The sequence below is a fragment of the Nothobranchius furzeri genome, chromosome 1, assembly GCF_043380555.1.
Source record: "Nothobranchius furzeri strain GRZ-AD chromosome 1, NfurGRZ-RIMD1, whole genome shotgun sequence".
Taxonomy (NCBI): Eukaryota; Metazoa; Chordata; class Actinopteri; order Cyprinodontiformes; family Nothobranchiidae; genus Nothobranchius; species Nothobranchius furzeri.
In genome coordinates, this window is record NC_091741.1 from 73,464,803 (window position 1) to 73,490,704 (window position 25,902).

The 25,902-nt window shown below is 41.5% G+C and overlaps 1 protein-coding gene across 3 annotated transcripts in view; it reads left to right on the forward strand.

Annotated features, from left to right (window-relative positions):
- Window positions 1–1,861: 1,861 nt before the first annotated feature.
- The window catches only part of npm1b (nucleophosmin 1b), a 37,969-nt gene continuing 13,928 nt past the window's right edge, over window positions 1,862–25,902 (forward strand). Inside the window, exons 1-8 of one of the 3 annotated variants that reach the window (XM_015975685.3) lie at window positions 1,862–1,978; window positions 2,261–2,343; window positions 4,501–4,620; window positions 4,715–4,808; window positions 5,068–5,159; window positions 8,489–8,550; window positions 8,649–8,709; window positions 20,582–20,677. In XM_015975685.3, the coding sequence (XP_015831171.1) occupies window positions 1,930–1,978; window positions 2,261–2,343; window positions 4,501–4,620; window positions 4,715–4,808; window positions 5,068–5,159; window positions 8,489–8,550; window positions 8,649–8,709; window positions 20,582–20,677 (657 nt within the window). In that variant the 5' untranslated portion in view covers window positions 1,862–1,929. Of the gene's footprint in view, window positions 1,979–2,260; window positions 2,344–4,204; window positions 4,406–4,500; window positions 4,621–4,714; window positions 4,809–5,067; window positions 5,160–8,488; window positions 8,551–8,648; window positions 8,710–20,581; window positions 20,678–25,902 lie in introns of those variants that run through there. The other 2 variants (XM_054739354.2, XM_070554855.1) reach the window with 2 other exon arrangements.

The following is a 25,902-nucleotide window of genomic DNA, read 5'->3' on the forward strand; positions in this document are numbered from 1 at the left end:
CTGCTTCCAGACCTGCAGAAAAAAGACAAAAAAAAAAACAAAACAAAGGGACACAAAAAAAATAAAATAAGTGGGCCTCTTATGGATATCAAATGGCATTCCAACATTTGGTGGGGGGTTATGTTGATTTCTCACTCATTCTTGACATAACACTTGATGTAATCCTTGTAAAAAAATGACTGTCATTCAACATTTGTCATACGATACACACGTTTTTGGATCCACTAAACATTTTTGTGAATTTGTTTTCTAAATTTTCATTCATCCATCATTTTCCCCTTTCAGGCCTGGTTTCCTGTTGTCAACAAGAGGCGGTTAAACCCTGGCAGGTTGCTATCCCAATGCAGGGCAAACACAGACACACTAAAAACACTCACGCCTATCAATACAGAGTAAAAGGTTAGACTAACAGCCATGTATGTTTTTGGATTACTGGAGAAAACTGGACGGCCCAGAGCATACCCTCTAAGGCATACAGACAACCACCACAACCCTGCATGTTATTTGACATCCTTGTGTATTTTTTCAATCTTTAAAAAACATAAATCTCTCTAAAGTTATGTACTTGGCCACATTCAAGCCAAGTTTCTTTTATATTATTATTTATGAAACCACTTGACACAAAAAGGCACTCCACTTGCTTATTTACCTTGCTTCTCTCTCTACAGACCTCACTGGAAGTTGATAGCTTTTTCTGTAAAACGTGTTGGAATTATCTTGGGGTGGAAAAGGAAGTTTTTACTTTTGTTTGGCATATTTTATAATAAAAACATGGATGCAAAATGTGTCTTAACCTGATATAAACTGGTAATGGAAAAAGGCCTTCACATTTGAATTAGGATGCGTTTTAATTGTTCATTATGGAGATATGCAAGTTATTTAGATTGTTATGCTTTTGTGAAATTGTACACTGAAAGAAAATATACACATATTTACGAAATAGTCATAAATTGAGGATTAGATGGAAAAGCATAACAAGAGCGAGCGCTTAAATACAATAAAAATAAAACGTGTCATCATCAGCAACAACAGCAATAATAATAATAATAAAGTTGAGCACTTTGATAACAAATATAGAATAGAAAACCCTTTTATTGTCCTTCAGTGGGGAAATGTTGGTGTCACAGGAGCAATTACAAGAGGAGCAAAGAAAAAATAAAAGGTACTTTGGACAAAAAAACATTAAAACAATTGTGCTGGTGGAGGTTCTCAGTCATTCAGGCCAGGGTTCAAAAGAAGGCAACTGAACTTTTTTGGGAACTTTTTTGGTTTCTTAAAGAAAGAAATCCAGTTCACTTCATTCGAACCCTTTTGGATAAAAAAAAGTATATGCCAGAAGTACTTAAAACATTCAATTGAATAACCACGTTTTTCAACTATAAAAATAAATAATATTTCTGAAGACAGTAGGCTAAGCAAAGAGTATTTAAATAAAATAGTCGTCACAACATTCTGGGATCATTTTTCTCTGCATTAAATTGTAAAAAGAGAAATTAAAATTGAAAAAACAATCAGAAGCAAGTGAGTACATTCTTATTTTAACGTATTTCCTAACACAACCATTGTTGATTCAAAACAATTCCGGGTCAATGTAGGAACTTACCTAAGCAGTAATACGTATATCTCTTCCATCCAGCCAGCCATTGTCTGAACCCGCCTGTCCACGTATAGGGTCGCGGAGGGGCTGGTGCCTATCTCCATCGGTACTTATATCTCTTTTAACCCTAATTCTCTTTTCTGATTATAAAAGCAGTTCTCAATCTACATTACACTGCCCCCCTCTAGTGTTCAAACAACAAAACAACCACTTTTTGTCCCATCTTTCTTTAGGGCAAAACTGTGTCCTACGTCATTACGTCTTACCTCTCTATTGGTTAATAGAGCCGTCCGTCAGAGGGGTTTCCGGAAGAATCACCCCCAACTAAGAAGATGGAGGACCGTAACTCAGATTTGAGCAGACCACAGATGTACTTGTTTGGTGAGCTTGTCTGTTTCAACAAAAATTAAGCAAAGAAGTCGCACAATCAGTTTTGGTACCATGTTGAATATATGACCTTTAGACATTTTAAAGCAGGTTAAGCTAGCTGCACAAATGACGGTTCTGTTCGCCTCCTCTCGCGCCAGTTCCGCTCTTTTGTTAGCTGGCCTCGTGAAACGTGTGGCTCCCACTGCCAGATGTGAAGCTGCAAGCTTCATTTGTGCATGTTTGATGAATGCAGGTGAAGCGTGGGGTTAAACTGCACGTATCGTCTCTCCTCAGGTTGTACACTGAAATCGGACAAACGGGAGTTCAAAGTTGACATAGATGACGACGATGCAGAACAGCAGCTGTCACTGAAAGCAGTAAGGAACTGTGTCTGCCGTTATTCAGCGAGTTTCTAATTGTTCGATCTAAACATTTGCACACCAGTGTTGTTGAGACCGAAACAATTTCCATACAGAGTGACTGAACTGAAGAGTCTGCAGATGAGCTATGTTTGCCATTTCTATTAAATGTAATTACTATAGGGCCACGAAACCTGCTAGAACCACACATTAATAACCAAAAAAAAAAAAAAGACTTTTTAATGAGGTGTTTTACCCATATACAGAAACATTATTTCTGTAAAAGAAGAGTTTAAACTTCACAGCGATTTCAGTTATTCCTTTATTAATATCCAGTTAAAGATGAAGCATTAAACAGCACCTCAGTGATTTATGTAAATGTTAATGTAATGAAAGAAATGCTATGGTGTCAGTCTTTCATAACGTTGAGACAAGAGCACTAACAAAGCGTTGATAAAAGTAACAGGCTTTTAACATTGACCTGATTTAGCGTTCATTCGGTTTGTTTTTAGTTACTGAGATGAAATAGGGCCATTCTGCTGTAGAATCTCCATCTATTACAACATTTGGAAAGTGATAAAAATTTATTTTAATATTGAATCTGATACTTCCTCAAGTTCCTGCCATTTCTGTTATAAGGAGACACCTCAGAACCTGCAGACTGCAGTGAATAAACAAACTGCTACAATTATCATAAAATGCTGCAGAAACAAAGATGGGACTCATTTGAAAACACAAAGTTGCAGAAAATGTGGTACATGAAAATTAAACAAATTCACCTCGAGTTAAAATGTTCCTAAGGTTTTTTGTTGATGTTTTCTGTTTTTTTTTTTTTTTTTGTGTCCTGTCTGGCTGTGAAGCAAACAGAATTGATGTCTGAATTCTGGGAACAAGCCTTACAGATTTACTCTCAGGTGGAGCATCAAAGCCTCTGCTTTAATGTCACGCCTGATACTTAAAACTTTGTCAGTGTTTTTTGAATGCTTCGTAATTCCGGCCAGACACGGAGACAGAGGTGAAAGAGAAAGGAAAAGACAAGGGGTTGGGGTTGGAGGGGGGCTTAAGACCTGTGTTGAACATGCCCAAGTCCATACTTATGAGAGCACCATGTGAGCACCTGTGTGTGTACACGCACTTGTTTATGTAAGGTTTCTCTATAGGAGCATCCAATAGAGAGTGTGAGGGGCCACAGATCTGCCCCCATAGATGTGTAGGAGATGGAGGGAGCTCCAAGTCTCAGAGATCCAGGAGCTGCCCCAGAGCACAGGGACCCCAGGGAGACTGCGACCAGAAAAGCCCCTGCCCCCCTCAAGAGGCGCAGAGGATTGCCCCGGGGGGTCATAACCAGCAGCCGGCAGAGTCCTGGGAGATATCAAGCCCACAAGCCACAGGCCCGCCCGCAGCCTCCCACCCCCTAGCCGGCCGAGCCCGGAACCCAGTGACCCGGGACCCAGGGGCGACCAGCCCCGTTGGGGACCCAGCAGAGTCCAGGGACCCATATCCCACCAGACAGCCACCGGGATTAATCAGGCAGACGCCAAAAATCTTAAACCCCCGACCCGTGAGCTGCGAACACTCAGGCAGACCAAGGCACCACACTCCACACCAAGTGTGGCAGAGGGAGGGGAGACGAAGATGTGTATCATCAAAAGAAGTCCCAGGAGAGGGGAGGAGTCAAAGGCCCCACCTGACATACAGTCATACACAAACACAGTCACACACTCCCTCCCTCACACATGCACATACAACCTAAGACTTGCTGATGTTTTCTGTTAATAAATGTGTTGATTACAGGTTGGGTCAAATATTCACAGCAGTGTAATTTCCTGTAAGGTTTTCATTCTAAGCTTGTGTGTTTAGAGACATATGCTTGGAGAAAGTTGTAAAGAAGTTGGGGCACAAATTCAGTTTTGCTTAATAATTTAACTCAATACATGAAGAAGGTGTAGAGTAAGATGCAATTTAGAGCACATTTTCATTAATATTTGTAATTTAACCAGAAGTGAAATCAAAGCTAATCTGTTCTTTTAAAGAGCCTCTTCTCAACACCTCCACCTCTCAGACACACCATCAGAGTCTGGTAAACATGATCTAGTTGTCCAAATACAGTCTCTAAGCAGAATTGTGTTATAAAGGCCCATTTAAAAGTTATAGACACCTTTGGTTTTGTCCCAGGTGTGTCTGGGAGCTGAAGCTGAGGACAAGTTCCACATGGTGGAAATCGAGGGGCTCACTTACAACGCAAAGACCTCCAAAGTGCCGCTTGCCGTGCTGAAACCATCTGTCCTGCCCTCCGTGAGTCAACACTAACATTTCTGTAAAGCTAAGGTCTGTGTTTCTGAGTGTCTTGATGACATCATCATCGTAATGTTTGTGTTATGTTGTCCAGTTGAATTTAGGTGGATTTGAGATCACACCTCCGGTTACCTTTCGTCTTGTGTCGGGTTCTGGTCCGGTCCACATTAGCGGGCAGCATTTTGTCAGTAAGTTGAAAAGATCTCTGGACAATTTCTCCTAAATAGACTATCAAATACCTCACTCATTACATTTCTGTTTTATAGGAATGTTTTAGTGAATCTCAGACTTCTACAGTAGTAGGAATTTACAAGCCCTGTAAAGCATGACGAGGGATTTCAGTTTTGCTAAAATCTTCTGTAAATTCTTTGTGGCCATCTTGATAAATCAGGTTAAGCCTTCATCGCAGTATGCTGCCCCTTTCTCCTGCCTCTGCTTATTTTATAGGTGTGAAGGAGTCTGACGATGAAGAGGAGGAAAACAACTCCTCTCCTGTGAAGCGGCCTGCGAGCCAGTCACTAGTGAAGAAGCCTCCTGCGGTGATCAACTTTCCTTTTTGCATCCTTTAGAGCCGGGGTCTCAAACCTTTTTTGACTCGTGAGCTACACAATAAAAGCACCAAAGACTTACCGCCATCCAATTTATTCACATGTGTACCTTCCATGTGTGAATATGCTTATGCTAAAAATATAGTAATACCGTAAATCCTCTAATACAGGCCCGGGCCTGTATTTGACTCAAGCTCATCAAGCTCCAGGCCTTTATTGGAAGGAGGGCCAGTATTAGAGGCAGGCATCTATTTCTATTTGAGCAAAATGAACTAATGGTTCGCTGGAGTTTTTGACAATTAAAATTGCGCCCACATTTTCAAAGTTAAACACATTTATTTTAACAACGGTAGTTCCTGCTTCAGCCCTCTCCCCCCTCCCCCTGCGCAGCAGCCCCAAACTCACTGATGCACCTGCAGCCTCTCGGAGTTCCTGCTGCTCTAAACATTAAAATAATTATTTCATTTTCTGTTCCTCACTTCTGATGACCTTCAATGTTGTCTGTTTGTTGCAACAGCAGGTACAAAAACTAACTTGTTTTTATTTGACTATTTTTCTGTCCTGTCTGTTTATTATCTTCCTGCATCTCCTCTCAATCCTAAAGAAAAACTGCTACCTGGGTTCATATATATTCACCTCATGAGTTACCTTTGAACTGCAGTTCTAAAAGATCTACCGACCGCAAAAACAGGGGAGCGCTTGCTGTTTGGCGGCCGTATCAGTGATCAGTGCGTCGGAGGACAAGGTGATGCCCGCAGCGCCCCGCTCCACAGCATGCAGTGAAACGCATCAGGCGCAAATAAAAGACAGAAAGCATTAAAGGAAATGAACGGACATGAACGATCGCGTGTTAAATTAGTTTTTGAGGTGGCGACACCTGATTGTTACTGTGGCCGTGCTCAGGAGGCAGATCTACCGACCGCGAAAACAGCTGAGCGCTCCCTGCTGTGATCTGTGCGTCGGAGGACAAGTTGATGCGCCCCGCTCCACAGCAGCGATACACATCAGGCGCAAATAAAAGACAGAAAACATTAAAGGAAATGAACCGACATGAACGATCGCGTGTCAGTACCTACGGTCTGGCACTTGAGTTTTACCCCCAAAAAGAGAATGTGATCATACGATAATTCAATAGGAAGCGTGGTTTCACAGACGCGGAAGTGATGGCGTCGGTGAAACGCCGGCTGCTCTAGGAAACCCCCGAGCGTTCGAGCGTCAACGAAGTGACACGGAAATGCCGGGCTTTCCAGAAGTAAGTAAGATAACTTACTATGAGCTGATAGTTCGTTGGATTGATCGGTAGGTTCGAAACTCTGATCGTGAATCTGAAGAAACGATGACTGAGTGGTGAGCTGGAAAGGCGACTTCCGTTTATAGCCACGGTTTGTGACGTAGGTGCGACGTGAAGGGAATCCCCGCGAGGGGCATGCTGGGAGTCCCTACTTCGCGGATTTTCACCTATCGCGGCCAGGTCTGGAACGCATCTACCGCGATAAACGAGGGATTGCTGTAGTTCATACACCCCCTACTGCTGCTCTCCAGAGTGTTCTGCAGCATAATCAGCACGTTCTCTTTGAACTTGATAGTGTAATGACCTGGCTGGGGTTGTAAGCCAGGTGCATTCTGGGTATTGTGTTATATGTGTTTCCTATCGTTCTGCTAGTTCCTATGTGCTGATTTGCGTGTTGTGTGAGTGTTATGTAAGCCACAGGGAAGGTGATGTGTGTTCTGTGGAGCGGGTTGAATTAGCATGGTTAACTGACACCGTGACTCTGTGTGGTAGGAGCATGATAGAGGATCGTGTCTGTAGCGTTACAAAGCCTTGAAGAAAAGGCCTAAAAAAAGGTCTGCGTGATCTATTACTGCCTCCTGCTGGTTGTTTTGGGGACTACAACCCTGCCGCTGGGACGCTCGTACTTGCTTGTTACCACATGCCATCCGGCCACAATAAGAGACCGGCCATTATTTACCTCCGCTGACTCAGACACCGGCCAGAATTGGAGACCCGGCCTTTAATTGAATGCCGGCCTGTAATAGAGGATTTACGGTATATTATTACTATATTACTATAGTAATAATATAGTTATTACTATATTAGCATGCATTGTATTCACAAGTAGATTTCTCTATTTCAATACATCAATATTCTTATGAAGTACAAGGAAAAAAGTGACATTCAGAAAATCTAAACAAAACATTTTGAATCAGATACTTTCAGATAATGAATAACAAATCAACTTTATGTAAATGATTTGGTGGTCTGTTTAGAATGGATCAGGAACAGCGAACCTGCTCCTGTTCAGGCCTTGACCCTGTGCCCTGCCCTAAGCAGCAATGTCGGTTTTTCATAGTGTTCAGCAGTTTTGTCATAAATGAACAAAAACTTCCCAAACTGACATGTAGAGAACGTTTAATGTAATGTACAAAACCTTGCGAGTAATTATATTTTCTAAACAATGCCACATAACAGTTATAAGATGAATAAAGCTGAAATTATTACGAATAAAAAACAAGCTAAATGTGAGGAAAACACAACATTCTTAATTGTTTCATCTAAAGTAAAAAAGGTTAAAATAAAAAAATTCCTGCTTTCCTGATTAATTTAACAATTTTTATGGTTTTTTTTTTTGCTCATGATAGTTAAATTTTACTTCAATAATTGTGAGTAACATGCTTTGCTGCGATTTTTTTTACAGTATTAAAATAATTTACCTTTTTCCCTGCCTCTGGGTCAGCCGATGTGTGGGTCTGACGGCTGTGTGCAGAACAGAGCAGAAAGGGAGACGGAGCTTTAAAAATCATGTTTTATTACTAAATGGGACGATCAGCTGAAACTGTTGAGGGAAATTCGTTGAAAGTAAATCTCAGGAGATGTTCAGAGATTGGAAGCGTGTGGTCATCATGTGTTCATAAACGAATAGCGTTTATTTTGCGTTAACGAGCTATTACTGCAGACAGGACTTTACTGTCAGCCAGATTTTACGGAGGATGTTTTTCTGAAACCAGGTCTGTATAACCCAACATCACCCCGTCTTCTTTAGAAGCATGTCCTCATCCACCTGCAGCTGCCGAGATCAGAAACGGGGATTCGAGCTGCAACCTGAGCAATGAATCCATTCCGTGTGTTTCCAGTAAAACATCCTTGCTGAAAAATTTGTGCAATAATCACATTTGCCATCAGATTTCAAAGCCGTCCCGTCGTTAATTACAAGTCAGGCAGGGCGGGTGTTTAAAAATCCTCTAAATCTGATTTAGAGTATTTTTAAAACCATATTTTTGCAGATGATCATTAGCTGAAAAATAATTCTTCTTCTCTTCAGAAAAAAGTAAAAACGGATTCAGATGAGGACGACGAAGAAGACAGCGAAGAGGACAATGACGAGTATGATTTTGGTCATTTTGAATTAAATGTTTTATGATTTATAAAGGAGGGTCTACCAGTGTTCAACTTATCCAGGTTCTGTTACCATCTTGTTGTAGTGATGACGAGAGTGATGAAGATGACGTGAAGCCTCAGAAAATTGTGGACAAAGTCAAAAAGGTAAGCATGGTCTGTTTTGTGTGGTGGCTCATTAGGGTCTTTCTTCAAGCAAAAATATTTTAAAAAATTACATTTTGTGAAAAATTTCTGAAATTTTAAGATTAATGTCACATATTTGCAGGAAAAAACTTTGTATGATTAAACTGTGAATTTGTGAGAATGAACACACACACACACACACACACACACACAAACACACACACTAAAACGTCAATAAAAAGTTTATTTTTTCCACTATAAACTTTCAGGTAGCTTCATACTAGAGTCATTACTCCTGACCAATCAAAACACAGACCCAGTAGCTTACTACTTAACATGTTAATGAAAGAATTTAATTCTACTGATCATCTGCGGATGTATTAAGATGTGTTATTTTGACCAGGATGAGTGATATTAATAAAAACCTAAAATGTTAATGAAATGTAAGTAAAATTTTGTTCCCAAAATATTTATTAACTAGAAATATCAGCTGGGAAAGAGGAACTAGACAACACCACTTTGTTATTGAGCCTAATATCATTTTTTCAGTTTTATTTTCATACCTTTAGCAGCAGACCAGTCTCTTTTCACTTGAAACATCGTCAAATAGAATATTCCATTAATCGACGGAGGATTCGATGCAATGTTCGAATACTAAAATATTCGATAGCTGCAACCCAAATAACGATCAATATGATTGATTTTATCGATAACTTTTTTCTACGTCGTCTAGCTATATTATATATATATATATATATATATATATATATATATATATATATATACACACACACACACACACACACAATTTGTTTTTCTATGCAATACCAAACTACAAAAAACTCCCACAAATGTGGGCCATTGATTGCAAACATGTTTTTCACACAAAAAAGTGATTTTCCTAACAAATCCATTTAAGCCCATGTTGCAAAAATGTGTACACCCTAATTATATTCTTAGGATAAAAGCCACACTTAAGAGGTGTCCAGTAGACAGGTGACAAAGGAAAGCCCTTCCCATTTTATGCTGTCCCTGCGGGGTGGGGGAATTGAATTGAACTGGAACCTGGGTCCGTAATGGCTCCACAAGGAAGAGAAATGTCACAAAATCTGAGATAGGAAATCATTTCTTTTCACAAAAAAGGTGAGGGCTTCAAGAAGATCAGCAAAGCTTTACATATCGGTGAAAATACGGTAGCAAAAGTGATCCAGAAATTTAAAGATATTGGCCAGAGGCAAAATTCCTTTGAACAGCATTTGTAAAGAAGTACTAAAACCTCAGATGAAAAGGATTTTTGGATTTTCACAGCTGGAATTTAAAGAAAATCTGAAGTTATTGACTGGTATGGTAAAAACAGAAACTAGCTTCCGGTCTAAGCCGTGGGCAGCTGGTGATGTTTCACAAGGAGATCTGCAGAAGCAGCTATAGAACACAACCCCCAACTCTGGTGTTTCTGTGTTGGCGTTATAGCAGAGAATAATGTGTCATCAGTCAGATGTAGCTTCTGAAGCCTCTGCTAGTCTGTTAGATTTTTTTTCCTGGGATACAGCAAAGAGAACGGATATCGGAGTACTTGAGTAGTTCAACCGAACTCCGACCCGCTAGCTCAAAGGTCCTCAAATGGCGGCCCGCGGGCCCTCTCTTTGTGGCCCCCAAACCCTGCGTGCACCCCTCACCCCCGACAGCCGACCGGGAGGTGTAGGATAGATAAAGCTGAGGAAAATATCAATCAATCAGATTTATTTATAAAGCGCTTTTCAAATACTCAAAGTCCTTTACAAAATGACCCCAGATTCCCATAACAGGTTAAAAACATTAACAGACATATGCAAGCACGCACACACACACACACACACACACACACACACACACACACACACACACACGTAAAAAATTATATATATATATTTAGCTGAGTCCAGATGAGCCAAGTAAGGTAAGGCAAGGAAACGCCATCAGAGTTGCCGTCTGCCCCGGCAGCATCAGGTCTTCCACACTAATGGGCCATTCCCATCTGTACCAGGTCGGCCCGGGCTGGGTAGCCCCAGTCGGCCCCAGCCTGGCCCGGTTGATTCCACACATCCTTGCCTTAAGCCCATGTGGGCTGATTCTACCCACCAATCAGAGGCTTGCTCTAATGGAAGGTGTGAATTTGCTGTCAGCAGTGGGTGTGTTGGCCCTGGTTGGCCTGAAGCAGACCCCCTCAAGAAAAGGGCTGAGAATGAGCCTTGGTTGGCCCGGAAAAATACCAGGCCACCCAGATATGTAAACAACCTACGCTACCCGGCCCGGGCCGACCCGGTACAGATGGGAATGGCCCAATAGACCCTTACCTCCACTTAAACACAACCTATAGAGCGCCCAGAAAGCTACAGTCGATCACCGCTCCCGGAGCAGAGGGCCCCTACAGAGGAAACACTGGATTAAAATGAGTAAAAATATAATAAAAGAGCTAATATAAATGACAACAGTTAGAAAATAATAAATAAAATCATATAGACAGTAAAATAATAATATTAAATAATAAAAAATGCTAAAATATAATTGTATAAAACATGCAAAGCATGCAATAAAATATAATTATGTAAAACGAGAAATAAAACTGTAGTAAATATTTAGGTAAAAGCTGACCTAAAAAGATGGGTCTTGAGCCTGGACTTAAAAACATGAACGTTCTCTGCGGCCCTGAGGTCCTCTGGCAGCTTGTTCCAGAGGCGAGGGCCATAACACTGGAAGGACGCCTTGCCATGAGTGTGTGTCCTGACTTTAGGGATGACCAGGAGACGCCTGCCAGAGAAGCGCAGAGGCCGTGAGGGTTCATATGGTAAAAACAGTTCTGAGAGATAAGAAGGCCCAAGACCGTTAAGACACTTAAAAACTGTTAGAAGAACCTTAAAAATGATCCTGAAACATACGGGGAGCCAATGCAATGATTCTAAAACTGGTGTAATGTGCTCCCGCCTCCTGGTCTTCATCAGGACATGTGCTGCCGAATTTTGTAGAAGTTGTAAGCCTGAGATGCTCTTTGGGAAGACCCGAAAGCAGGGCATTGCAGTAGTCTATTCTACTGGTGATAAAAGCATGCATCAGCATCTCCGTATTGGCCCGAGAGAGAATGGGGCGGACTCTGGCGATGTTCTTTAGATGATGAAAACCTATTTTTGTGATATTTTTAATGTGTGGGAGAAAAGTCAGCTCAGAGTCAAAAATCACACCCAGGTTCTTCACTTGTTCAGATGGATTAAAAGACAGAGATTGTAATTCCGGTAAAAGCTTCTCGCTATGGGCCTCAGGACCAATGACTAAAACTTCAGTTTTGTCCTGGTTGAGCTGGAGAAAGTTCTCTGCCATCCAGGATTTGATGTCTAAAATACAGTTAAAGTGCATCCATTGGCCGAGAGTCATCAGGAGACATGGAGATGTACAACTGTGTATCATCAGCATAACTGTGAAAGTTAACCCCGTGTCTCCTGATGACACCGCCAAGAGGAAGCATATAAAGATTAAAAAGCACTGGGCCTAAAATTGAACCCTGGGGCACACCACATGTAATCCCATGGACCCTAGAGGAACAGGTATCCAAACTCACCATGAAAGTCCTGTCTGTGAGGTAGGATGTGAACCATCTATGCACAGCACCAGAGAGGCCGATCTGTTTTAAACGAGTTAAAATAATAGTGTGGTCTACTGTATCGAAGGCAGAACTTAGATCCAGTAGGACCAACACTGTCAACTTCCGTTTGTCATAATTTACTCAAATCATTTAAAATCTTCAGAAGGGCCGTCTCGGTGCTGTGGTTCACCCTAAAACCAGACTAAAATGTCTCTAAGACATTATGAGTGTTTAAAAATCATTTAGTTGATTTAAAACCAACTTTTCTAAAATGTTGCTTAAAAATGGCAAGTTAGATATCGGCCGATAATCGTTTAATTCATTAATATCTAAATTGCTCTTCTTCAACAGGGGCCTCACCACCGCCCTTTTAAAGGCAGCAGGAAAGACCCCTGTCTGAAGGGAGCAGTTCATCAGGGTTAAAATCTCATCACTTAAACATCCATAACATTGTTTAAAAAGCGAAGTTGGAATTGGGTCCAGAACACGTGGTGGGTCTCTCTGAGGAGAAAACTTTATCAAGAGTCTCAGCTTCTACCAGGACAAAGCTGTCCAGTGTTTCCTCTGGTATAGACACACATCCAGATTTATTTAAGACCTTATTACTCATGGAGGATAAAATATTCCGTCTGATGGTGTCTACCTTCCCTCTGAAGTGGGCTGCAAACTCCTCACAGAGTGCATTTGAGGGTGTTTTCTGAAGTGAATTGGATGTACGGTTTAAAATGTTTATGGTGGAAAAAAGGCATTCTGGGATTGTGTTTATTGTCTAGAATGAGTTTAGAAAGGTATGCATTTCTTGAATTTCTCACTGCACTATTATATGATTTAAGTAGCTCTGTATATATTTGATGATTTATGGTTGTTTTGTTCTTTCTCCATCTCCGCTCTGCAACCCTGCAATTTCTCTTTAGTTTCTTTAGATTTTAATTTCTCCACGGAGAAGCACGTTTTGAATATAGACTTTTGATTTTAAGTGGAGCGAGCAGGTCGAGAGCGGATTTCAGTCTACTGTTAAAATCATTGACAGCAAAATCACAAGAGGCAGTTACCGGAGTGGGAGGGATCTTTCTAAAAACTTCAAGAAACCTGCAGCCACTTCAGGACGCTTCCTTACAGTTCTCACAGACGGTTCCAGCTGGATAAAACTGGTTATGCTAAAAAATACACAGTAGTGATCAGAGATAGCCATATCAATAACAGAGGACACACTGGTGGACAGGCCATACGTGATGACCAAGTCCAGGGTGTGTCCTCTGTTGTGAGTTGGCTGTGGGACATGCTGACTAAAATCCATATAACTCAGAATATTTAAAAACTCCTTTGAAAAAGCATCAGAAGGATTATCTATATGTAGATTAAAATCACTGGCTAAAATGATCCTTTCAAAGCAGTTGTGCAGGATTGATAAAAACTCTGAAAATTCTTGAATAAAAATGGCACTCTGCTTAGGAGGCCGATAAACTGACACATAAGATCTGAGGAGAGCTAAAAACTGCCGCTGTATATTCAAAAGTGGTAAGATGATCAAATAAAACTGGCTTTGCAGAAAGTATTGATGAACTAATAAAAGCAGTACTGCCTCCCCTTTTGCTACTCCTCGTTGAAAAATTAAAATCTGGCGGAGAAGCCTCTGTGAGAACAACGGGTGTATCTGAACTCAGCCATGTTTCTGTTAAAAGCAGACAGTGAAGATTACGATCTAAAATCAGGTCATTTATTAAAAACGTTTTCAGCAGAGAGCGAACATTTAAAAGAGCCATATTAATTAGTAACTGGTGAAGGAGTGACTATTAACTGAAGGTGGGACTTTTGGTAACTGTTTTAGATTATTGGGGTTGCTTTTGTTTGGTTTATGATTGTTTGTCCACTCTGCTGATAATAACAGGTATGAATGAGGTATGGCAAGGCCCAAACCCTAATCAAATCAATGCATGAGATGCGGGCATAAACGATTCTGCATCATAGAAGAGTAATCAATTATAGTGGAATGTAGTTGTGTTATTTTAACGGCGGCACCAGCTTAGCATCCACATCTGTCAGAGTGGGTGTTCTCCACATTTACCGGGTAGGAAACTTTGGTCCACCTTTACGTGGTACCGCAGGGCTGAGCGCTGGAGTTGTAACCTGAGACCGAACCTTAACCCAATCAGCCCGATTGGTTCTGTTGGATTTGGGCTGTGAATTATGTTAATTGAGCGGGTTGTCGCGCAGCGCGCTCCGCTCACTCGATCAGTGAGAGAGAGGGGATCGGAGGACGCTTCTCCAAGCACTCGGGGGGGGGGGGGGCACACAAAGAGGAGGCCCGTATTGAAGACCACTGCTCTATACTGAAAGAGAGGATACTGCCATCACTCCGTGCACTTGGTCTTCATGCACTTTTCCAATGAAACAATGATCTAAAACAAACATTTAAAGCTACTGTTGCATTTCTGAAGAAGAAAGGGGTGAAGGTGATTGAATGACCAAGTGTGTCTCCTGATCTGAACCCAATGAAACACCTGTGGGAATTCTGAAGCAGCAAGTAGAGCATCGCTCTCCATCCAGCATCCAGGCTCTAAAAGAGGTTATTTTTGAAGAAAAAGATAGAAGTTGCAATATGTCACCAACTTTTACATTCCATACCTAGAAGACTTGGTGCTGTCCTTGAAAATCACAGTAGTCATACAAAATAGGGATGCACCGATCAGGTTTTTTGTTGCCGATCACGATACCGATATCAAAGAATGCTGATCACCGATACCGATCACGTGGATTGGCCAGAAATTTTCTACAACATTATAATGAGTGCTACAAACTACATAATCTGGGAATAAAGGAAATGCAACCTAATCTAAAATTGTCTGTATTAAAGTTGTCACGGTGTGAAAGTTTAACCTCACGTGACCAAAATTGTGACCAAAATTACCACAGTTTTCGGTATTATCGCGGTATTTTTTTTAAACGTGCTACATTTTCACACAATTAAATAAACCCTGTATATCAGGAAATATTGTCCTCAGTTTGTATCTAAATTTTGCCTCAAATGTGTTATTTTGTAATTATGTTGTTTATTTGTTTACATTTTTTCCCTTTAGTCTTTAAAATACCAATATTTGCCCATAACTTCTTATTTTTTGTCTGTTTGATGTCATCATTTTAAAAATATTAGACCAGATGATACTCAGTACTCAAGTAGCCTTCTAATTAGATACTTTTTTACCCTTACTTGAGTAATAAACCCTATATCAGGAAAATGTTGTCCTCGGTTTGTGTCCTTCCAGTGAGCTTTGCAGATGTGGGAAAATATCATCAGGCAGTAATCATTGTTAAATTCATAATTATTCTCTGAGAGAGACCAACTCTTATCTGCCCCTGGGAGCCCCGTAATGCATAGCGTCATTTCAACATGGCGGTGTCCGTGACACGGTTTATATGCAGGTAGCGGCGCTGCGGCTGCTTTATATAGCGACTCGTTGCATTCTCCCTCAACCCAAATCCTCGGATCACGCATATTAGCTAAAACGCTAACGTTAACTTGCCTTGCGTTGACTGTAGAGTTGTGGGTGATGGTCATGCAGATGTGTCATGAGATTTGAAGCGTTGCTGCCTTTCACAGACACTTTTTCTGCACGTGCTGCAAACAGGATAGCCGTCCGTTTTTATAAACTCCCTCGGCATTCTTCAAATATCCAAAAGATGCCCGTACTTCCGACTTTGTCTTCTTTGAGGGATAAAAAATGTCCTCCTGAGCGCTGCCATCTCCTCTTTTGGCCATTATTTCAGCTTTAGCTTCAAGAAAGTTTTGGTTGTAAACAACAAAGCGCGCATGTGCCGCCGGCAACTTCAGCAGATGATACGGTGGCTGGTAAGGGTCACCGCGCCTACACCGCAACCACGGTAATCCACCAAGATAATATAGTTTTTAAAAAAAAACAAGACGGTTATTATTATTGTCAACTTTTTTTTTTTTACCGGGGTTTACCGCTACACTGGTTACCGTGACAACACTACCTGATCGGTCTGCTTTGATCTATTTTGAAAACTCCGATCAAAACCGATAGGGGCGCTATTGGACGATTACGATCAAATGCCGATCCATCGGTGGATCCCTAATACAAAATACTAGATGTAGTAGTTTTTCTTGTAGGGTGTATTCATTTTAGCTTCAACCAATTTTAGTAAAACTGAAGATTTTGTGATCCAAGTTATATAATTGACCTTAACTTCATATTATGGAGTTAAACAAGTGTTCAATAAAATCCAGCCTTGTGAAAATTCTGGAAATTGTTCTTTGGTTCGTTGATACTGATTAAATTTGTACTTTTTAAAGAGGGTGTACTCATTTATGCTGAGCACTGTATAATATACATGCACACTTTCACTATCGTCCTCTGTGGTGTTCTGCTTTCGTTGTTTCTGTAATTGCTCCTGTAGCAGTCCCAGGATTGAAGGAAGGAAAAAGCGATGAGCGCCTCAGCTGGTGCAGAGGTTTTATTTCTGTTTATCTGAAATTACTTCTGGTGATGAGGTCAACCATCAGACCATGAAAACTATACAAATAGTTAAATGAACAACAATGGTTACAGCAACCCAAAAAACAAACAAACAAACAAAAATTAAACATCTTAATCACAGGAGCAGTAAATCATGTACCTCGCTCTGCTTTCCCAGGGGCTGCAAGTATCTGATCCTATTGGAATGCTGTGTAACGCAATACAGAATCTCTGGGCTGGGCACATAAACCAACCAACATACTTCAGTGCACAGTCAAATAAACTCAATATTAATGTCCAAACATTTCTTAAACATCTACCTCTATTCTGATGGTTTGTTTGAGTCAAAGTTCCATCTCCTAGCTCAGCCAGGGCGTGTTTCCTTGCAGAAAGATTTTCTTTACCAACACAGCTGTGTTTCATATGAACTAATTGGCAACTTCTGGTTTCACATGGGATCAGTCAGCTACTGATTAGACAACAGTGCCCCCGGCTGGAAATTCAACAAACAACTTACAGCTACAGCTCCAGTCCTGCTTTGTCCACCAGGTGTCAGGATAGCCAGTTTCCTCCAAGTCATTTTCTTGTGGCTGCCGTCCTTCCTCTCGTTTCTTCCACCTCATTTAAACATCTACTGACTAAATGTAATAGCATTTCATTAGAACAAGCCCCGCCCACCCCTGCACCCGCTGACCGTCCACCTCTTTACACGAGACAAAACATGGAACTTTTTCATCCTGTTCGCTCATGTACCCACCTGTTTTCAGGAGGTAAAATACAGGGTTGGAGTTGTGTAATGATTGGATTTCTCCTCTGTAATCTGCTTGAATTCTCACCGTCTCACCAACAAGACTAAGTCATGCTACACACACACACAAACACACACTCACACACAGTAGGAGACCGGCGCAGTTTTCCCAAACCTAAATCTGCATGCACACCTGCACAAACAAACACTCACAAATGCATAATCAGGGAAGCACACACTGTTTTCTTCTAACTGTTTTTGTTATGGGAAACATCTTCAACCATTTTTCTGAGGCACTGCATATCTTCGTCCCCCTGTCATCCCACTGTTAATATGATTGCTCCTTTTTATCGTTCCTCATGCCATTTCAGCTTTGCACCTGGCTTTTCCCTTTGAACACTTGTTTTGCGAGTTACTGCAATCGCTTACGAGTGTGTGGGTGCATGTGTGTATCTGCCTCATTTTTTTTTACATCAGTGTCTGTTTGTAATTTTTTTTACTTTTAAAGCACGCTATCCAAATGCAAACTGGTGCCAGGCAAAAAGATCAAAGCAGGGCAGATGCACATACCTGCGACGTGAGTGCGGATTCTTCCCTCGGGGTCAGATGACAGCTGAGCGTTTCTGTCACCTGTTGATTTATTCTGTTGACTTCTCATCCAAGTCTTTGCACACCCCACGTCTCCTTCCCAGCATGGCCGTAATCCTCTATTCCTACCCTGTCCCGTTAATGAGAACAAAGTGCAGATCTTCAGAAAGTGGGGCTGGGAGCAATTATCCTTTAGACCGGGAACTCAGCTGTGCTGCAGGATAAATGTTTTTTCTTTTGTTATCAAATCTCAGTACTGTACAACAAAGTGTCAGGAAATGTTTTTGAAGACACATCGAGTAATGAGTTAAATTCAGTTTATTTATGTAAGGCCAATTCACAACAAGAGTTATCCCATGGCACTTAACAAAGTAAGTATTCAAATTGAATCTATTTATCAGTGAAGTGAGTTTAGTTCAATATGCGAATTGGTTAAAAGTTTCCGATACAAGAAAACCAAGCAGATTGCATCGAGTTACTGACTAGTGTCAATGTCTTTAGAGCAATCCTCATACTAACCCCAAAATTCCACTAGCTCCGCTTCGCTCCGGCACGAACTCTGCAGCAAAAACGGTCCCGTTGTAGTCAATCAGAGCTGTTCCACTACTGCGGCCATGCGGCGCAGTGCGCCGCCCGCCATTTCACCATCCGGCAAAAATAGGATCGATTCTATTTTTGCCGGACGCCGGAGCACCTCCGCAGTCAATGGACAGAAATCACAACCGCCCAACAGGAAAGGGAGCAAGCACACCTGTTATTTCTCAATAAATCAATAAACAAAAAGCGTTTTTTGTTTCATATGCACAGGTTTAACAATTTTTAACAACTATCAATGGCGGTTGAACTTTAAATGCACAAAAGTAAGCCATAAATACAGTTTCCACTATCAAAGTAGTCACACTTTGTTGATCCAAACACTGCTGATCTCTCAACACAAATGATGGGCAGATTAAACAGTTCATTTCGATGCTTCTCCCACACAACGGGTGTTTGGATCTAACTTCCACATTTATTGCTCGGACTGTATCGCAAGATCTCGAAAATCCCGCGCATGCCTGTTTGCGCACCTCAGGTCTCCGCACCGGAGCGGAGACGTTGTAGAGCGGGTATAGTATAATTTGAGTTCGGAAGCGAGCAGCAGTGGAAAGCGGGGGCGGAGCGGAGTGGAGATAGTGGAAAGCATGCAGCGACAGAGGAGAGGAAAACTCCCTTTTAACAGGAAGAAAGCTCCAGAGGATCCTGGCTCAGTATAAGCACCCATCCGATACGACTTGTTGGGGATTGAGAAGACAGAGCAGACACACACAAAAAACTGACTGCTTCTAATAAAAAAAAAAAAACATGAACGTAACTTGAATAGTATTGAATCCGGTGTTTTGATTTGTCATTAAATCAACATGCATAGATGACCAGAAATTAAATCCTCACTAGTCATCATCACACTAGTGAAATCTCCACATTTGACCCATCTCCGTGGGGAGCGGTGAGCTGCAGTGGTGGCTGCGCTTGGGAGCTATTTGGTGGTGTAAACCCCCAATCCCACTCCTTAATGCTGAGTGTCAAGCAGGGAGGCATTGGGTCCCATTTTAAAAGTCTTTGGTATGACCCAACTGGGATTTGAACCCCGATGTCCCAGGCTACACGTGAACATTCATACTACTAGGCCACTGAGCTGGTAATTAAGTGGGATTTGAACCCAGATCTGCTAAATGAGATTCCACCAACTTTGCCAGTGGACTAACAGCCAGACCAAATGGTTTACCTGATAACAATACTAAGATTTTGATGCCGACAACTTTTCCAAAGTGTGTCTGCACAAGGTCTTGTTGTGTTCACCAGCTTAACGTTGTTTTTCTGATCTTGTGAGTAAAACACACATCTGTGATTCTGGTTTTGGTTGCATTCCATTGTGTGTTTTAAAAGAAAAAAATGCTTTTGGATTTGAGAGATTGACAGGATTTCTGTGACTTCGCTGCTGTGTCTCTAGTCCATGCTGCTGTCCAGGTGGACACAAAGATGTTTCTATTCTGTGATGAAACAAGCGTTTGACATAATTCTGGTTCGCTTTAATTGCATATATTGCTGCCTTCTGGAAGACGGTACAGGTCCCTACCGACCAGATCAGTTAGTTTCAGGAACAGTTTCTTCCCGACAGCTGTTCGGTCACTAAATCAAGTCTTTACCTGAAATGTCTATGTGTTCCTGCCATTGAATGTGGACTGTTGTGTGAAGACACAGATATGTGAGCTGTGAGCATGCCATGCTGCACTGAAAACAAATTCCACCAACTTGTTGTGTGGTCATTTATAAATTAATCTGAATATGAATATGAAAAAACAACCTCAGGCTCAATTAACAATTTATGTAATTGATTCATTTATTAATGTGTAAACATTTGGGTATTTCTAACTGTACATTGAGCTGGTTTTAGCTTTGAGATTTTTCACTTGAGATGTTTTGTTTCCTCAGAGCTCAGATTCTTATAAAAAACCCAACAAGACGCCCGTCAAGCAAAACGGTCCTGCAGGAAAACCATCCGGATCAGCAACTAAACCTCAGGCTAAGGTACGGAATAGCTACGTTGCCAACTTTTCTTTTAAAATATTGATTGGCAGCTGTTATAAAGTAACACTGGAATTAGTTGTGTTGTATTTAAATATTTATCAATTTTAAGAAAATAAAAATTGAGACAGGATCTGCTTTCTAGGCTTGTTAGAGTTCAGTTGAATTTAGTTTTAAAACTTGGAAAAACATTAGGAAATTTTCAATATAAAAGCCATGTGCAGCTTTCCAGTTGCTTAATTAGTAGGGGGGTGAATTAAAAAAAAGTGTAGACTCGAATGTGTGTGTAAATGCGAGTGTGTATATATGTGTAACATGATAAAATAGCCTGTATTTGATATAGCACCTTCTAGAGTCCCCAGGGAGCTTTATAACATAATCAGTCATTCACCCATTCACACACACATTCTGGTAGTGATGAGCTACATTGTAGCCACAGCTGCACAGGGGCACACTGGCTTTTGTACACAGACGCCACCGATCCCTCTGACTACATCCAGCAGACAAAGTGGGTTAAGTGTTTTGCCCAAGGACACAACAACAGCGACAGACTGAGCAGGGCCCAAACCTACAACCTTCCGATTACGGGGATAGCACTTAACTCCTGTGCCATCGTCTCCCAAACATCTTAGACTAATAAATAGGGTTAGCCATCGAGCATTGAAGAAGAAGAAGAAAATATAATTTCTATAGCGCCTCTCAAGATAAAAATCACGAGGCGCTTGATTGAATGGAACTGGGAATAATTGTCAGCTTTTCCTGGAATTGTTCAAATGTTTTCATTTGAATTCCTAGTTTTGATTCCCAGTCCACTAAGCGGAAGAAGATTCCGCTATTTTTCTGCTTGAAAAAAGCATGATCTTGAAATTCTAAATCAACGCCTTTCAGAGCCGATCATTACCACCTGTCTGTCGCTCCTACTGTGCAGCAGCAGAGACTCTGAATGCAGCATCACATCTTCCCCCCCGTCTTCATTCACACCCGGCACACAGTGGCAAAAATGTAAACAAACGTGTATGCAGACTCTGTGAGAGTGTTGAAGTATGTAAAGTTTGCATCCTGCAACAAAAAATACAATGCGGAGGAAGCTCGTTAAAATGAGTCAATCAACACAGTGGATTTATTGCAAGTTTTAAAGAACAAACTGAGCGGTTAGAGAAAGGTTTTTAAATGTTGGTTTCTCTTTTGACTTAATTGTTGCTGCAGAATGTTGGTGTAGATTCTCAGTCATGCTGGACATGATCATCCTGAGAGTTTTAGTTGAAAACAGCTGGACTTTTCTGGTCAGTTCCCAGACTTGGGTTGTGGTCAGAAGCAAACACATTGTGGTGCAGGTCCTTTTTTCTTTTTCTCTCTTGAAAACATATTCTTGTCTAAATTAAGGTGATTGTGCTGTTCAGAGGATTAATATTCTTGTTGAAGTTCTGATTGTTTCGTCAAGTAAGATGTATGGTTAGCTGGCTTGTTTAAAACATGGAATGTTTTTGGACCCTGCCTCTTGAAATAATCGGAAATCGGGAATTAAAATGGGAATCGGAATCAAAATGAGGAATTGGAGTCAGAATCATTTAAATTCAAATGATGCCTATTCCTACTAATAAACAGGTAAAATAGCCTCCAGTTGCATGCATTCACATAAACCTGTAACATTTATTATTGAACACAATGATACCAGACTATCTCCAACAGTCTCTGAGCATGCAGGTGGGGTACACCCATTGCCAGTCCCTCGCAGAACATTAAAACATTATAAAACATAATGGAACTTAGTTCTTCACTTATAAAACACACACAGGATAATAAGAATGATGACTGGATTGATTCTGAATCGTTAAGAATCGATTCAGAATCTTTAAAAATAAGACTCTTGATTTGGACGTGAATTGAGTTGTTCTGGCACCTCTATTAACTAGTAAAAAAAAGTACGTCATTACCTGTGAAACCTTTGTAGCCGAGGTAAACAGCAGAAAAACCACAGACCTTTTTGGATACATGCCTCTGTCTTTCTCCTCGCTTGTTATCGTGTGAACAGCTGAAGTCACACGTGATGTTGTAATTTCTCTGTGATTTTGAGACCTTGCGGGACCAGCTGCGTGAAACGCTTTTTTTGCCATTTCTTTTCTGAAACGCTCCCGGTGGGAATGGTGCTCATGGGTAAAACACATCTATTAGGATATGTGCAACTTACGCATCCAGTGGAAAGCCGCGGTTAGGGTTAAATGAATGGACTTAATGTTTGCGTTATCCTGCAAACATTTACAGGAACAAATGAGTAAGTTACCTTAGCTTCCTTCTCTTGTTCTACTTCTTTCTCCATTTAGCAGATTTAATGACTTCATGTTGCCTGTTATGTGCATTTAAACGTTATTTTAAAATTATTATTTAGGTTAGAATACAGAAGTCTCATTTTCAGGTTCACTCCCGCAAGTTGGCACTTATGCTGTTTGCACTTTTAAAAAAATGCAAAAAATTTGGGGTGGTAGGGGGGGGTGGGGGGACTTGGTATGCCTTTCGAAGCTGAGGAATGTGATAAAAGCACGCAGCAATTAGCTGGGCCTGATAGTTAATTTTTTGGATAGAATGTCTTGGGTAAAACCTAAAAGCTTGACCTCTGTCTCTGTTTCAGCAAACACTCCTGACCTGTTCACATGTTTCCAGGGGCAGGGTTTAAACCTGTGACCCCTCTGATCTGACCCTGCCGTCTTGAGTTGCAGCAACCTTTGATGGCCCCCCGCCCTCGTCTATCTTACAAACATATCAGGGAAAACAAATTAGCAGCTTTTCTGCCTGTTTAAACATTTAAGCACATTACTGAGGAAGATGTGATAGAATAGATAAGGCTTAATGTGCTGGCATGGCGAGGTCACCTGACAAAACACGTCTTGTGCTGCATTGTTTTACATTTTTCCACACTTATAGCATAAGTAATTCGTCATATCTGAGATCCTGACCAAAAGCTTTTGTCCTGTGAAACAATCACTGGCAGGATCACTAAACTCTCAGAGAGCAGAGAAGAAATTCCCTTACGGACAGAGTTCTTGCTGTGTGGTTGAGTGTGTGTCATAGCTCATTGATTCTTGCAACACTCAACGGGCAAAATGTTCCCGCTGGTTTACGTTTCTGGTGCTCTATGCTTTTAGTACTCCTATCCCCTCTCCACTACTTCACAACCGTTCCCTCTCTTCAACCTCTTCACACCCCTCACTTCCTGAACACACCTTCTCCCAATTGCTCTCATTACAAGTGTTTGATGTCTGGTGCAGCTTGCGCTTCCAGATGCCCCTGAGGAGCGAGGAAGCAGGCGTGCATGTCTGTTTTTTCTTTCCTAAATGCAGGTGACTGGTCATTAGATTGGCCTGTCAGATCTGTTGCCAGCACCGCAGTTCTCACCTCTCGCAGCCCAGCGTGTAGCGGCACCTTCTTGTGCAGCGGGCTCAACGTGAGACCCAGCTAAGTCAAGTTGTGCCGATTGAAAGTAACCTAATCTTCCAGCTGGTGTTTTGTGATTAATGGGTTTGGAGACGTTGATGCCTTTAAGCACACATCACGATCGTAAAGCTGTAAACCACGTCACTCAGCCGTATCCCAAAAGGGTGTGAGTCATTGTTTCAGCGACTGATTGGCATGTGTTATAGCAGGTGCATTATTTATTTCTGTTTTCTTTTTTAAACTTGAAAAATATTCAGAGAACACATTCATGTATGGCTCTCAAGCATATAAAGCGGGATTTATACTTCTCTGTCAGCTCCAAAAGGGAGAGACACTACGCACAAGCAAAGACATTTTGCCCTCATACTTCTCCATCTCCTGGGGAGTGTTACAAAGCAATTCCCCACCAGGACAACAGAGGGTGTAGCGCTGTTCTGTGATATCCTGTCATGTATCTTGTCCAAGAAAATGTGTTTATATTGTGTTTTTCTGTATATAAGACTTTTTAACACAGACAAATTTGTTTCTCATTCTCCTCCACCTCTTCCACCGCTTACTTCTCCTCTTATCTCTCTAAGCGCTCCTTTTCTGTGCTGGGGCCTCTGCTCTTCCTCCTCTATCTGCTTCCTCTTTAGCACATCCTGAGTTCCTTCAAAGGAATCCCCTACCATCTTTATGCAGATGACATCCAACTGTGAATCTCCTTTAAGCCCCATGAGATGTCTAAGCTGCAGCGGTTACACACCTGCTTAGACTATCAAAACCTGGATGGCTGGGAGCTTTCTTCAGCTGAATGAAAATAAGACTGAGATCCTCATCTGTGCCCCAGACAAGCTGGTTCAAAAAGTCAGAGACTCTCTTGGTCAGCTTGCTTCTCACACCAAACCTTCCGTCAGGAATCTTGGCGTGACCTTTGACCCAGCTCTCACCCTGGATTCTCATGTCAGTTCTCTTGTTCGCTCTTCCTTCTTCCATCTCAGGAACATTGCTAAGCTGTGTCCCATTCTGTCCCGCTCTGAACTTGAGACAGTTATCCACACCTTCATCTCCTCACGCTTAGACTACTGTAACTCTCTTCTCACATGTCTGAGCAGAACCTAACCATCTACAGGTGGTTCAGAATGCCTGTGCTCAGCTTCTGACCCAAGTCCTCCAAATACACCCACATCACCCCGCTTCTCCTCCAGCTTCACTGGCTGCCAGACAACTTCAGGGTTCATTTCAAGATCCTGGTTCTGGTCTACAGGGCCTTACATGGACAAGCACCATCTTACATTGATGATCTTCTTAGTCCCTGCAGCCCCAGCAGGTCCCTGAGGTCCAGTGATCAAAGCCTACTGGTTGTGCAGCACACCAGGCTAAAGACCAAAGGTGACAGATCATTTGCTGCTGTGGCCCCCAGACTCTGGAACTCTCTCCCCCTGAGCCTGATCAGTGGACTCAGTGGTCTCCTTTAAAAAGCAACTGAAACCTCACTTGTTCAAGCTGGCCTTTGTATGACCTTCTTCACCACTCTCTCTTTATTCTGCTCTCCCCACCAATTCCACCTTCCTCAGGATCCACTGATTTCCCTCTTTCGTGTTGACTTTTTCTCTTTCTTAACATTTTTTTTAAATCACAATTGCCTATTTTTGCTCATTTTAAATATATTTTTAAACATTTTCTAAATTCTTTTTTATATTTTTACATTTTTTGTTTTTGTGAAGCCCCTCGTGATTTTTATCTTGAGAGGCACTATAGAAATGATATCTTCTTCTTCTTCTTCTTCTTCTTCTTCTTCTTCTTCTTCTTCTTCTTCT